Below are 13,350 nucleotides of genomic sequence, written 5' to 3'. Positions count from 1 at the left end.
AAAACACCCTTAAGAGTGTAAACATTTTTAGAGTGTGCCGAACGGTTTTGAATAAGTTCGGGGTCTAGGAGTGGATTGGCCAGGGTAAGTGACTGCGTATACAAGCTGCAAATTCGAGTTTAAAACGGACAAATGTTAAGCACGCAAGCTCCCGTGTAGCGGGTGGATCTCAAAGTTTCGTTGCAGACAGCCCGATGGAATGCGCAATTCCCAGGCCAATATTTTATTCGATATAATAAGTCCACAATATATGCAGTGACAAATAAATGCCTCGATATAGAGCATTCCTCTATTACAGGAGCAATTTTGAGAGAGTATACGTAAATAAAGAATTGGTTTGTTTTCAGTTAAATATAACTTATATTTAGATACGCTAAGAGTCATTTGCAAGGATGAGCAGCAAATGAGCACGGGTTTAGGAAAGGTTCTTACGCGAACGGGATAAATCAATTCACCCACAAATTACTTCAGAATGTGGACGGCGGCATTCCAACTGATCCTATTATTTCCTCAATGCGTTGATGTTGCCCATTGACACCTAATAGCTGACTTATCATCTCTACACTTAAATTTCTTAACAACGTCGTGGAATAAAAAAAATCTCAGTGCCCTTCCACTTTGGGAAGGATGACCAGCGAAGCTGTGTATGTGGGCCCCTTAATGGCGAACTGCATCTCCGCCGCGGATTGGCCCGGTATTGCACCATCTTTTGGATCGGCGCACGTATCGAGAGTGCTTAACGCCTGCCACCAACCTTTTTAACTCCCATTCCCCCTTGTGCAGCGCGGTTGGTGTCCTCCCCGGAGAGACAGTTACTGCGCTGCACTTCATCCCAATTTTTCCTCTTTCCAAACAAGTCTCCATCTCTCCTGCTTCACCTCCGCTGCGGGTCGGCCCGGTATTGCACTGTCTTCGGGATCGGGCTACGTATGGGGAGTGCTTAACTCCTGCTTCATCTCAGCCGCGGGTCGGCCCGGTATTGCACTATCTTCGGGATCGGGCTGCGTATGGGGAGTGCTTAACGCCTGCTTCATCTGCGCCGTGGGTCGGCCCAGTATTGCCCTATCTTCGGGATCGGCGCACGTATGGGGAGTGCTTAACGCCTGCTTCACCTACGCCGCCGGTCAGCCCGGTATTGCCCCATCTTCAAGATCGGGCTACGTATGGGGAGTGCTTAACGCCTGCTTCATCTCAGCCGCGGGTCGGCCCGGTATTGCACCATCTTCGGGATCGGGCTACGTACGAGGAGTGCTTAATGCCGGCTTCACCTCCGCCGCGGGTCGGCGCGCTATTGCGTATTGCACTGTCTTCGGAATCAGCCCACGTATAAAAAGAAAGTGCTTGCTCTCCCGTAATTGAGAGTAGATGTAAGCATGAAATAGCCACCGGCAAAGCAGATTGGTTGGAGATGATGCGAGCCACAATCTTGATACTAGCCACCACATCACACCACACCACGCCCTACTGTGCACTGGTCCATATGGACGCAATAGTTTTCCTGTCACAGACAAGAACCCCATTGCAAGCATCGTTTCGGTCAAACGGCTATTCGCGGTGCGTCGGACGCTATCGGCTAGGACGTTACCGGCGCTGCCGGCGCACTGGGCGCGCTGCTGACCTCACGGGCAGCTGTCGTTGAAAAGAGCACAGGCAACTCTGTCTCAGCGCCAAAAGATGGCAATCAAGTGTATAGTGCTTTGTATCTGCCTTTTGAACCTCGCTATTGGAAATGACAAATGAAACTTCAGCGTACCAGAAGTTACAGCGTGAGCGATATTCTGAACGAACATTTGGAAGAATTCGGAATCAATATTTTTGTAACTTGTTTGGAAAGAAACTAGCATATGTAATGCAGTCTTGACTGATTGCCCCCGTTGTTCTCGTTTTGTTCTCGCAACTTGTCCGGATGTTTTCTTTTGAGTGCCAGGATAACGGCACTGGCTTTTGGCTCAACGTCATTTAAAGCTTGCCGACAACGGAAGCTAAAAGCAGTTCATGCTTAAAGTTATTCGTCTATACGCGCGGACGCGATCCGCCAGATCCGAGCCGTAGACAGCTTCGCTGTAAAAACCTTGCAAGCATTCCTCAAGAAAATCACTGTCGTGGGTGACCATTTGTCTACATTAAGTCACGTGGACTCCGAGGGCCTGCAGGGGAATGTTTAAGGCTCGTTATTATTTTAATTGTCACCAACGACTTGCCATGTGACATTCATCAAGATAAGTTTCTTTGCCGACGGCCGTACAATTTACCGTGAGGTCCGCGCAGCTTCCGAGCACCATCAATCTTCAGAAAAAATCTTCAACGCATTCAACACTGGTGCCGTATTTTGTCGTGGTTCTTTTCCAAAGAGTAATTTATTATTTGTCTATTCGAGTGGACGGTCGCGGCAGCAGCGAATGCGTGACTCCACGCAAACCAACGAGGAATAGCTATATAAAATTTGAGATTGAAACGAATCTCTCGTTAGCTGGTTAACTTGCAAGCACGTATAGGATCTCTGACTTTAAATAGAGAGCGGCGTTTGCAAACGCTTCCGGTGGCACAAGTGATCCTTTTCAAACTTATCTCGCACCACCTCCTATTTATTGTGTCCCCAAAGTGCTTTGTTTCATTGTAACGACAAACGTTACGCTTCCACTTGATCCTCAGCTTTTCTATTTTCTTGGTGGATGTCTATGTAGGTTTTTCTTCGTTCGTTCATATATAAGTCCTTGATGTTTTTGCAGATAGGCTACATGGCTTGGCGGACATTACCAGCATGAAAATGTTAGTAATTTCGCTAGATGAAATGTGCCAATTAATTTATTGAAAATTAACTTTAGTGTACATGTTGTTATTGCGAAATTGAAGCTGAAGAGTATAGAAAACTCGTGTCTGCTTAGCATGAATTCTAAGACTTGCACCCCCTTTCGAGATATCCTTTACCAAAATCTTCTAAGTATGCCTCGGCGTTTCAGTTAAGAACGTCCTGAACTGTTAGAGGCACGCTCTTGGTAAACGGTTCACTGGAAACGCCGATGTATTTCCTAGGACATTTTAAGGCCGCATATTTCAAAAGTGGTGCTGGTCTTAGGATTTCTTCCAGTGAGATTACTTCACTACTCCTCATGCCTACAGACACTCACACAATCAATCTAACCTGTTCAGTCTCCGGAGCCACAAACATAATATTGATTTCGTCATTTTTTATTTTATTTTATTTTCTGCAGGATTTTAGTGAGAACTAAAGTACATCATCGTTGAGCTACTTTAATTTGTAGATTTCAGAACAATTTTGGAAGTTAGGGTTAACTCCACGGACGAGTATGACGTTGCTTAGTGCCGTCGAACTCCACCGAACACAAGGACGCTGCAGACGAGCTGCTAGCGGCGTAATTGCTGCAACTCAACAACGTTATGCTCTTTCCCGTAATCCAGACCGTCATGTGAATCCGGCTTTAGAGGACAGAGTTCGTAGCTGTTTAGTCGTCCGCTATTTTGTTTCTTTCTAGGATGAAGCGTTGCAGCCTAGATTCAAGTTCACTGGCGATGGGATGCGAAGCCCTCGAAAAAAGCGTGAGCATGGCTCTTTATGCGGCGCACCAATGTCATTCGAAGACAGCTGTTCGTCTCAACCCTGCGTAACGGTTCCTGGCGGTGAAAGCCCATCCCTCCGCCGCGTGCAAAGTGACCCCGCGCTGAACAGCCCCAAAGCAAAGGCAGCAGCCAAGCACAAGCTTGCGTATCTCGAGCCCAACAGCTTTGGCAAGTCCGTCGCTGAGGAAACCTGCGAACTGTGTCGTGCCTCGCAAGCTGCTGAGATTCGGCCAGTGCCGATGGAGGCGGAAACAAATTCCGCATTACGCTGTGAAAAACCACCCAGTAACGATGATGCGACTCCCAAGGAGGAGGTGCGCGCCACGCTGATTGCGGGAGAAAACCGCGAAACGCTCCCCGAGCTGGACGAGCCGAAGCGCCCTGTTTTTGCACCCGGTCAGACAAAACGTAAGCTGGCCTGCCAGAGGTTGCACAATTTACAAGAGCACCTTTTTTGCGAAATAATGCGGTCCCGACAAATGACGCCCTCAAATGACTGTCCGGACATCGCATTGGCCGCTATGACTCTCGTTGAAACAATGCTGAGAGCCATTAATTCACTATTGCAAAAACCAGTTTACAAAGCCAACGCCAGCTTAGACCCGCGCATCGAGATGCAACCCCTTTTCACTGTCGACAGCGACGCTGTGGATTTGTACACCAAGAAGGACAGCAAAGAACCGAAGTCGGGCGAAGAGACCGAGAACCAGGAGTGCTTGAAAGCGGACGGAGCGTGGTCTGGCAGCTTCGCTTTCGTCGCCACGAGGGAAATTGCGTACGACGATCAGGCAAACCTGGGCTCCATCTGGCTGTCAGAGAGCCAGCGGTGGAGGAAAGCTTTCTCTGAGGTGGCCAACTCACCGCTCAGCTCGCTGGTCGCCGTCAACGGGTTCTTCTACAGCGAGGAGAAAAACAACTTCCTCGCGGGGGCAAGGTGAGACGCCGTCGTTTAACTGCGAGCCCTTACACAAGAGCCAACGGCCCCGACGACTTATCAGTTTTAGAATAGTGTTTGCAACCAAACGCACGCGCATTACGTACGTAAAGAAATAGAATTGTACTCACTGCGCATGCTCCTAAAGTTATTGGGTTTCTGTGGTTTACGTGCGCTATAATAACGTACGTTATTTTGCGAGTTTAACGTTCGTAATGTTTACGAACGCTAAAAAATAGCATTGTCGAACATGGCGGCACGGCTCCCGCTTCAGCGTGAATGCTCGTGATGGCGACGCTCTCACTCGCGTTGCTCGCCAGTAACTATTAAAATTAGCTTTCGCTTTCTCTATATACTCACCTGAAAGGTTAATTATGACCCTATAGCGCGTCCATTTTCTGAGATTGTTCTACGATTCTGGCGCCTGTAGGCCTAACCCGACGCGTCCGCTTTCAGCACGATGGTCGCTAATGTATCGTCTAATGTATCGTTTGGCACGAGGCACCAGACGGCGCCCAGACGTCTTCTTTACGTCTTTAAGTAAGAGGCGATTGGAGGATTGGTGGAAGAAAAGTAGGGAAACGACAAAAAACGGAGACGTACAAAAGAAAGTTCGCAATATATAAGGGATCAGAAAATTTAGTTGTGAGAGTTCATAGTGTTTTTTTTTTCTTGTTTAACCTAGGTAGGATATCAGGCAGTATAATAGCAAGAGCTTGGTGGCGCAACCCACCGCCCCGTTCCAAAGGGGACGCTCATAATATCCATCCATCCATCCATCCATCCATCCATACGTTTGCGTTTTCGTACGGTAAACTAAAAGACTTGAAAGGATGCGCACCATAACGTCCCGCAAAGATGCTTACGTTTAACGTACGTAAGGCGACAAACGCTATTCTAAAACTGTCTGTTATGGTGATTTGAGAGCTGTAGTGCGGGAAAGCAGTTTTTAACATGGTTTATGGCTACCTTTTCAAAGTTACATTTTTATTAGGTCATAACACCTTAAAGCATTAGACAATTGCATTTCGCTCTAGACAAACATTCTTGTTGCCAAAAAATTAATAGTGCAGCTGAAGGCTTTTGACACTATACGATAGGTCGTATACAAAACAAAAATTCCAGGTTATAGCGCTCTAAGCTCTCTATTACCGTTATTACAATATCTGAGCAGGCTTCCAGGCAGTAATACATGCGGTCACTCTCATTTTCTCTTACAAATATGCATGGTTGCTTGAGCGCTGCCGGCGAGTCGAGCAGACGCAGAATGTCATGAGAGCTCTCTTTGCATGTGTGATTGACGTGCATTCAACCCAAGGGGTGGTCACAAAGTTAATCGTGAATAATGTATTAGCCTGTTGCTCCGGCAGTTATCTGGTTGGTCGGCCGGCTAGCCATGGTGATTACTGTTCACTGCTTCTTCCCACAGAACCAATGAACGTACATCCGTACATCTAGGCATCGCCAAGAACGGAAGAGAGGTGCTCCTGAAGAAGATAAAGTTTCGCTCAGAGGACTACGTGAGCGCCCTCGGCCGCGTCCGCAACTTCAGAAGACTCGATCTGTACCATGGAAATATCAATGAATCCCACGTACGTACAGGCAGGTGCACTCTTCCTATTATGTTATTCTTCAGGCGCACCTTCTGCGGCATATGATTTTTCTGTTGCCAGAAAGGCACAGACATTCAGTTAGACCTTGAATTGCAAACCACTTCTAATTACGATTAGCATCCGTAGCCTACTTCATCCAATCTGTCTGTCTGTTCTTGCATCTTTACGCCGTTCTTCAATGCAAAAAAGAAATGATTTAAAATTTATTCGGAACTGCGCGGATTCGGACCCGCGTCACACGGTTCCTCTAGCACAGAAGCCGGACGCTTTAGCTCTGCGCCATGAATGTCCGCGGGTAGCAAGGGAATAATTCTCAACGCTAGCACGCACTGGCGGGCCACCAGTGCAATTTCGTAGCTTTCAGTGATTTTCCTGTGTGCTTCTCTTCTGTGTGTCGCCGTCCCATTTGCGCTGCCGTTATAATGATGGCGCTCCTGCCAGGAACAATGTTTTGTAAGTTATAGTGAACATCAACCAACTCGCCTAGTTTTACACCTTACTGCAATCTCGCAGGCCGCGCAAAAGGACGGGGACTACTAAGTCAGAGGTACATCGCGCGCGCACCGCTAGTAGCGTAGCGTGTCCAGAGGGAATCCCGAGGGAGAAGCCCAGCTGCAACGCACGGCCAATGCATGACGTGTTTCGGCGATGGAAATATGGTGTGTCGCTACATTGCTTGAACGCTAATCTCATTAACATCGACAGTCATCGTGAGATGCATCCTGCCGGATTTCTTTCAGATATTTCTTATGTCCTTCAGTACTATTGGTTACCAGCTCAAGCGGCAAATATACGTGTCACATTATGATATCAAAAATAAATTAGGAAAGAATTGCGCAGAAACTATAGACGATGATTGTCAATGTGAGCGAATAGCTAAACGCGTCTAGGAAGCTATTCAATGTTTAAAGGAATGGTTAGCTTGGAGGCGTATAGTGATTGCAGTGATGATATTTAGGTAGCTTTTGTTGTTTGATTGTGCAATTGCGTAAAGACAGCGCCATTAACCAAACGATATGAAGCGGTAGTATAGGGAGCTGTACATGTAAGCTGCCTCGTCATATGTGTCATGTCCCCAGGGGTGCGAGCGCCGGTGTGGAAGGCGACTGCCATGCTCCTTTTCCGCCGCCAGAACCCTCCACAGTAGCATGGGACAGTGTTAGAAGAGGAGGGCTGTCCTTCCTGAACACTCCACCACAGCAACTAAACCTTCAGACGCCCCAAAGCTCTATTGCGGCAACAAGTGCGCCTCAAAGAACTGTAATAGGAGTCAACGCTGCCCCGAAACTCGGTTGCGCGAGAACACGCGCCCTCTGCACCGGCGCCATTTTATCTACGATGGAAGGCCGACCACCACCGATCACCACGGAAATGTGCGAGAGCGCCAAGGAAAGCTATTCGCTTTAAACGCATGGTGCCCGCTGTTGCAGAGGGGCTCTGGAATCGCAGCGGCCTTGATCTTGATCAGGTCGATCAGCGCAGAAGGCCGAGGCAGAGACGAGGCGATGTAACGAACAACATGCTTAATTACATTGCTAGATACAGTGTGATCAGTTCGACAAGCAGCTCGCAACCAATAGCGAATTGGCGAAGGCTCAGTGTCGCTGGCAATGGGCACTGTAGAACGGGAACGGTCACATGTCCGTGCTCGCGGCCTGGCGCGGCCGTCTTGATGTTGACGCGAGTCAGACGTTGCTTGAGTCGGAAGAAGAAAAGGCGCCGCACTGGTGCACACACACGCACAGACGCCTATGCGCGCGGGAGCGTTTACGCTCTATAGAACACTAGGCTTTAGTCTCGTTGCAACGCAGGTATGCGCTTCCAAAAAAAGTTCCCCGAAAATGGGTTTGCCCTCGACGCGGAAATACAAATGGGCACATACTAGGTCAATCTTATGCGCCCCATAACAAGCATTTTCCCCCTGCTGTTGGATAGATCATTATTATTGAAACCGAACTGAGTTGCATCTATCTGTTGGCCATCGATGTTCCGGCAAAGGCTAACAGAATTTCTACTACATAAAACAAACGCGCAACTCTGTCGCTTACGTAATAGCCCTAACATAGGGGTTTAAGGAAATAAAACCTAACTCCCCTATTACGATTTCTTTCCAAGGCTTTCTTTTTTTCTGTTGATGATGTTTATGTTGCTCGTGTTCGGATTGCGCGCGCAAGCGTCTATTGCACCGCTTTCAAACTTGACCCGTGGCCGGCTCTTTTCAGGTAACATGGAAGAGCTCTTCAGCGCTTGTCTACGTGCTGTGGCACCCGCAGGACAGAAACTTGGAACAGTACATGGCAATGCTTCGCGAGCACAAGTTCCCCCTGGTGAAGTGGGGCAGGACAGCCATGGGGCAACTGCTGGATGCCCTCGCCTTCCTCCATACTAGAAAGGAGCCCATCGTGCACGGTCGTCTCAAGGTGAGCGTCGCGAGTGCTGCGCTTATGCGCTGTTGCGCACTCCAGGGTAGCGTACCGTACTGCTGCCGAGAAGTAGCGGCGCCTGCCTATCGAAGCTCGACCGACATTACTTATTGGGTAGCATGGCGTTGTCGGCGGGCTGCAGGCATCCGGTAGATCATGGCGACCAAGCAGGGGCGAGACGATTTGCTAGTGCGAAACTTGCACTGTTTATTCAAAGGTAGTTGAAAGAAAATAAGAAAAGCATGAAGTATAAAGTCTCAAGTATGAAGTCTCTCAAAGTACATTTCGGAGCCCCTTAAATAGGCTCTCTACAAGTGTGGGCGGGATCTTGCTTCCGCCGATGACACGTGACAGGCACGGAGAGGGGGCCCCTCCTCCTGCAATACCGAGCACGGGAAGGAGAAGTCGATCCTCTTTTCGACGAATCCGGGGAGAAGGTCGGGTGAATGACCTCTCCGGCGCCGTGGGGTCCGGCAAAGAGTAGGTGCAGGGTATGAGGTAAGCACACACGATGCCACGACCATGAGAGGAGGGGAAGGGGATGAGGTCGCCTGTGGGCTCCGGCTCAGGGGGTAGGGTGAATGACCTGTCGCCACGTGGTGTCAGACGCCAACCGTGACAGCGCATACGCTAGTCCGCAGCTAACGGCTCTTAACGCCGCGTCTCGCGCCAACCTTGTCCGCCGCGCTGAATGTCCGTAACAGAAAACTCTCTTGGTCAGCTGCCATTCTCCTTGTCCCGCGCATTACGGACTTTTCTCCGCGTTACATTGTTACGATTGTTCCCGAAACAACGAGCTGCTCGTCATATACTTTCCGAACTCCTGCAGGATTGCCTACAACAGGTGCGCACCTTTTTATTCAGAGAACCGTTTTCTTTATACGTCGTTAGCTTTTAGCGAGGCTTATATCGCAGCACTTAATACCACCGGATTGTCTCTGTGGAGAGTAACCACAAACTAGCCGTCTTGTCCTAGTTGACATGCGCAGAAGAATGCCGGTGATGGTTAGATTTGACTTTCCGCGATGACTCAGTTTAAGGGTTGCGTGCGTTGCTACAGGGGTGGGAGAGGAAATTGACTCAGGCGGACAGCGTAGCTGTCTGGCTTTACCGTCAAAGTGACCAACTGGTGCAGACACTTGTATGTGCTATCTACTTACCCGGCAACCACAATTACCCGCCGTCGCCATGCCTCCAAAACCCAAGCCACCACTCGAGATGAAAATGGCCTGCAAAAATCCCTAAACGGCCTTTCATTTCGCACGTACCTCTCTTAGATCCGGTAGGTCAGGTTGAAGTCCCTTAGGTGATACGAGAAGTGCGGCGCTTTCCCTCACCGCATTGTAGCCTCGACGCCATCTCAGTGTGAACGAGCCCGTCATCATCACCACCACTCAGGACGGACACTTGAATGCTTATTCGCAGAGGTTTCATCACTGCAACCAGCGGCATAATAGTGGTTCGCTGTCTGTAATGTATAGCTGCTAAGTGTCGCGCAGGCTTCTCAGAATTATTTTTTTTCTTACCCGCCGTGGTTGCTCAGTGGCTATGGTGTTGGGCTGCTAAGCACAAGGTCGCGGGATCGAATCCTGGCCACGGCGGCCGCATTTCGATGGGGGCGAAATGCAAAAACACCCGTGTACTTAGATTTAGGTGCACGTTAAAGAACCTCAGGTGGTAGAAATTTCCGGAGACCTCCACTACGGCGTGCCTCATAATCAGAAAGTGGTTTTGGCAGGCAAAACCCCATAATTTAATTTTTTTTTCTTTGGGGGCTCCACTGAACATGTCGAATGGCCACATGCACGAATGTATTGAATGACTGCGTATCCAGACGAGAAACGGGCGTTAGTAAAATCGATCGACGATAGTATGACCGTTCCCGATAAGAACGAAGGGTTTAAACACTCTTTTCATTCGGTAAGTTACTGTCGAACTATTTGTTACGATCGTGACGAATTCGTGGTGGCGCTGCATTCCGAAGGCGCCGTAGCAGGTTACCATATAAATGAATGCTGCCATATTTTCGTAACACCATAGCGAGGATTATGTAACGTTGGAGCTAACTAAGCCTCCTTTTTTACTCCTGCACGCCATCATTGCGGGAAATAGCATGAAATCACGAGAATGTATTTTATTATTTTTATTTTTGGAAAGACAATAATAGCTAGGAGGCTTGATGGTATACCCTGGTATTCAACAGTAATTGGCCTCTCCTCTGGTTCCGGCCTCAGTTCTTGCGTCAGCTAGTAAAGACGTCATCGTTGTTTACACTAGCGGATGCTCTTAATGATGTATGATAAAGTTCTGAACATGAACTGTTCCATCAAGCGATGCCCAGTAGCGTTTAAAGAAATGCTGGACCGATGACGTAATACGCAACTGAAGCGCTAAGCCGAAGAAGACAAGGGGAAGGGAGGGCTACGTGTGCATCCCTTTCCTTGTCCTCGTCTCTCAAGGACTTCAGCTGCTTGTTTTTATTTATAGTCGCATATGGGAAACACTTTATTTGGTTACTGTGCCTCCCGCAATTTGGAGCGAGATAAATCAAGAAGCAGCTTGGCCATCACTTAAAGAAGCACGCGCATTTCAAGAATGGTAGGACCTTGTAAAGCTACCCACCGTAGTAGCCCGGTGGTTATGGCATACCGCTGCTGAGCTCGAGGTCGCAGGATGAATGCAGGCCGCGGCGGCTGAATTTTGAAAACACGCTCATGTACTTAGAACTAGGCGCACGTTAAAGAGCCCCAGGAGGTTAAAATTATTCCGGTGTCTCCTACTATACGGCGTTACATGGTGGTTTTGGCACCTAAAAGTCCATAATTTAATTTTTTAACAATGTAGAAAAAAAAATTTAGCATGGCATTTTTGTTATATACTTGCAGCAGAACCCTGTGTAAGAATTTGGTACTATCCATTCAAAAGCATTGAAATATATTCGAAAAAATGCTTATTTAATTTTACGAAGCCATGCTTTTTTTTGTTCTTCATAGTTGAACTTCTCGTGAAATTCAGCATTCTTGACATGTTTTCGATGTAAGTTTGACACTTACTCTCGCAATTTTTGCAGCCCTCAAATATTCTAGTTTCACCTAAAGGAACCTTGCTGCTCTCAGACCTAGCGCCCCCTGGAGTGTTGCCAAGCATTCCCCTCGGTGTCGTCAGTTCCAGTCTGTACGGGTCGCCGAGGAAAAGTATGTGAACAAGCTTTTCCTTTTTCATCTTTTCTGCTACTTCATATTTTGTTTATGCTGCTTGGCAGTGCTTTTGAGCAATGTGTCAAGCTACCGCAAGCAATGTTATGCCGACGGAATGAAGCTCGTATACGCATTCGTCCTCATTAGTCGTAAGAAGAGCTATCTGCTCAGGCTGCTACTTCATATTTTGTTTATGCTGCTTGGCAGTGCTTTTGAGCAATGTGTCGAGCTACCGCAAGCAATGTTATGCCGACGGAATGAAGCTCGTATACGCATTCATCCTCATTAGTCGTATGAAGAGCTATCTGCTCAGGCTCCTGCTTTTTTTTTTTTTTGCCATCAACTCTCAAGGCATCAAATTGCGAAGAGCGCCCTTTTATGGCGATCGCACAACATTCCTCGCCGACACAGCTACTTATTTGCGTTACCACTGCTTACATCGCTGTCTACGTGTTGGTTTATACCCTAAGACTGTTTTAAGAGCAGCGCCCTAAACATAGAACAAAAAAATTATTTTTCATGTGTGTAAAGCAAGCCAAAAAATACAGTGAAATCTCGTCGAAACAATTTTCACGCAAACCGGAAAATAAAATGTACCATCCGAAAATCGTATTATCCAGAGCAAGCTCCTAAATGTATGAAAATAAGCGTACTTGATGACAAAATAGCAAAGGTTCGTGTGGCGTCTAGTGATACTGCTCCGCAAAACACGTTATGCGGATCAGCATCCCTCGATGCCACACAAACCACAGCCAACGGATTTTATTCGACAGTGTTGAAATAGCTCGTCACTTCACGCTGAACTTTCCTCTTTTTAATGTGAGCAAAGAAGTTCTTCTGGAAGTTGAAAAAAAGAGTCCGCTGTTTCCTTACTCAACTGAGCAGCGGCGCGCCGCCAGTAGGTGTGGCCGCACTGTTCAGTTTCAACGCCGGCGCGCCGCGTGCGTTTTTCATGCACTGTGTCTGGGGCTTAAAACATTAGTTGGAATGTTGTTTAAGTTAGTCCACTGGAATATAAAGCTATCAGTTTTAGAAAAATCCGGCAGATGCCACGCCCTGTGGGAATCGATGTTATGTGAAGCACTGTGCGCGGAACCTACCAAGTTAGCGAAACGAACGCGAGAGCATCAAGACGTAGGCGGTTGTTTCATGACCTACATGACACGTATTTCATGACATTCATGACATGCGTGATAGGTAGGTAGGTAGATAGGTAGGTAGGTAGGTAGGTAGGTAGATAGATAGATAGATAGATAGATAGATAGATAGATAGATAGATAGATAGATAGATAGATAGATAGATAGATAGATAGATAGATAGATAGATAGATAGATAGATAGATAGATAGATAGATAGATAGATAGATAGATAGATAGATAGATAGATAGATAGATAGATAGATAGATAGATAGATAGATAGATAGATAGATAGATAGATAGATAGATAGATAGATAGATAGATAGATAGATAGATAGATAGATAGATAGATAGATAGATAGATAGATAGATAGATAGATAGATAGATAGATAGATAGATAGATAGATAGATAGATAGATAGATAGATAGATAGATACTGTCAAAGTCGCAAATGTTCGTTAAGA

The 13,350-nt window shown here is 47.3% G+C and overlaps 1 protein-coding gene across 3 annotated transcripts in view; it reads left to right on the top strand.

Moving 5' to 3' along the window:
- Nucleotides 1-13,350, top strand: part of LOC142565189 (uncharacterized) — a 72,812-nt gene that overhangs the window by 22,611 nt on the left and 36,851 nt on the right. For all 3 annotated transcript variants that reach the window (XM_075676243.1, XM_075676242.1, XM_075676241.1), the window contains exons 6-9: nucleotides 3,495-4,513; nucleotides 5,943-6,105; nucleotides 8,349-8,546; nucleotides 11,620-11,743. In XM_075676243.1, coding sequence (XP_075532358.1) covers nucleotides 3,495-4,513; nucleotides 5,943-6,105; nucleotides 8,349-8,546; nucleotides 11,620-11,743 — 1,504 coding nt within the window. The remainder of the gene's footprint in view (nucleotides 1-3,494; nucleotides 4,514-5,942; nucleotides 6,106-8,348; nucleotides 8,547-11,619; nucleotides 11,744-13,350) is intronic.

The sequence above is a fragment of the Dermacentor variabilis genome, chromosome 1 (assembly GCF_050947875.1).
Source record: "Dermacentor variabilis isolate Ectoservices chromosome 1, ASM5094787v1, whole genome shotgun sequence".
NCBI classification, from domain to species: Eukaryota; Metazoa; Arthropoda; class Arachnida; order Ixodida; family Ixodidae; genus Dermacentor; species Dermacentor variabilis.
This window is presented reverse-complemented; position numbering and strand designations above follow the sequence as displayed.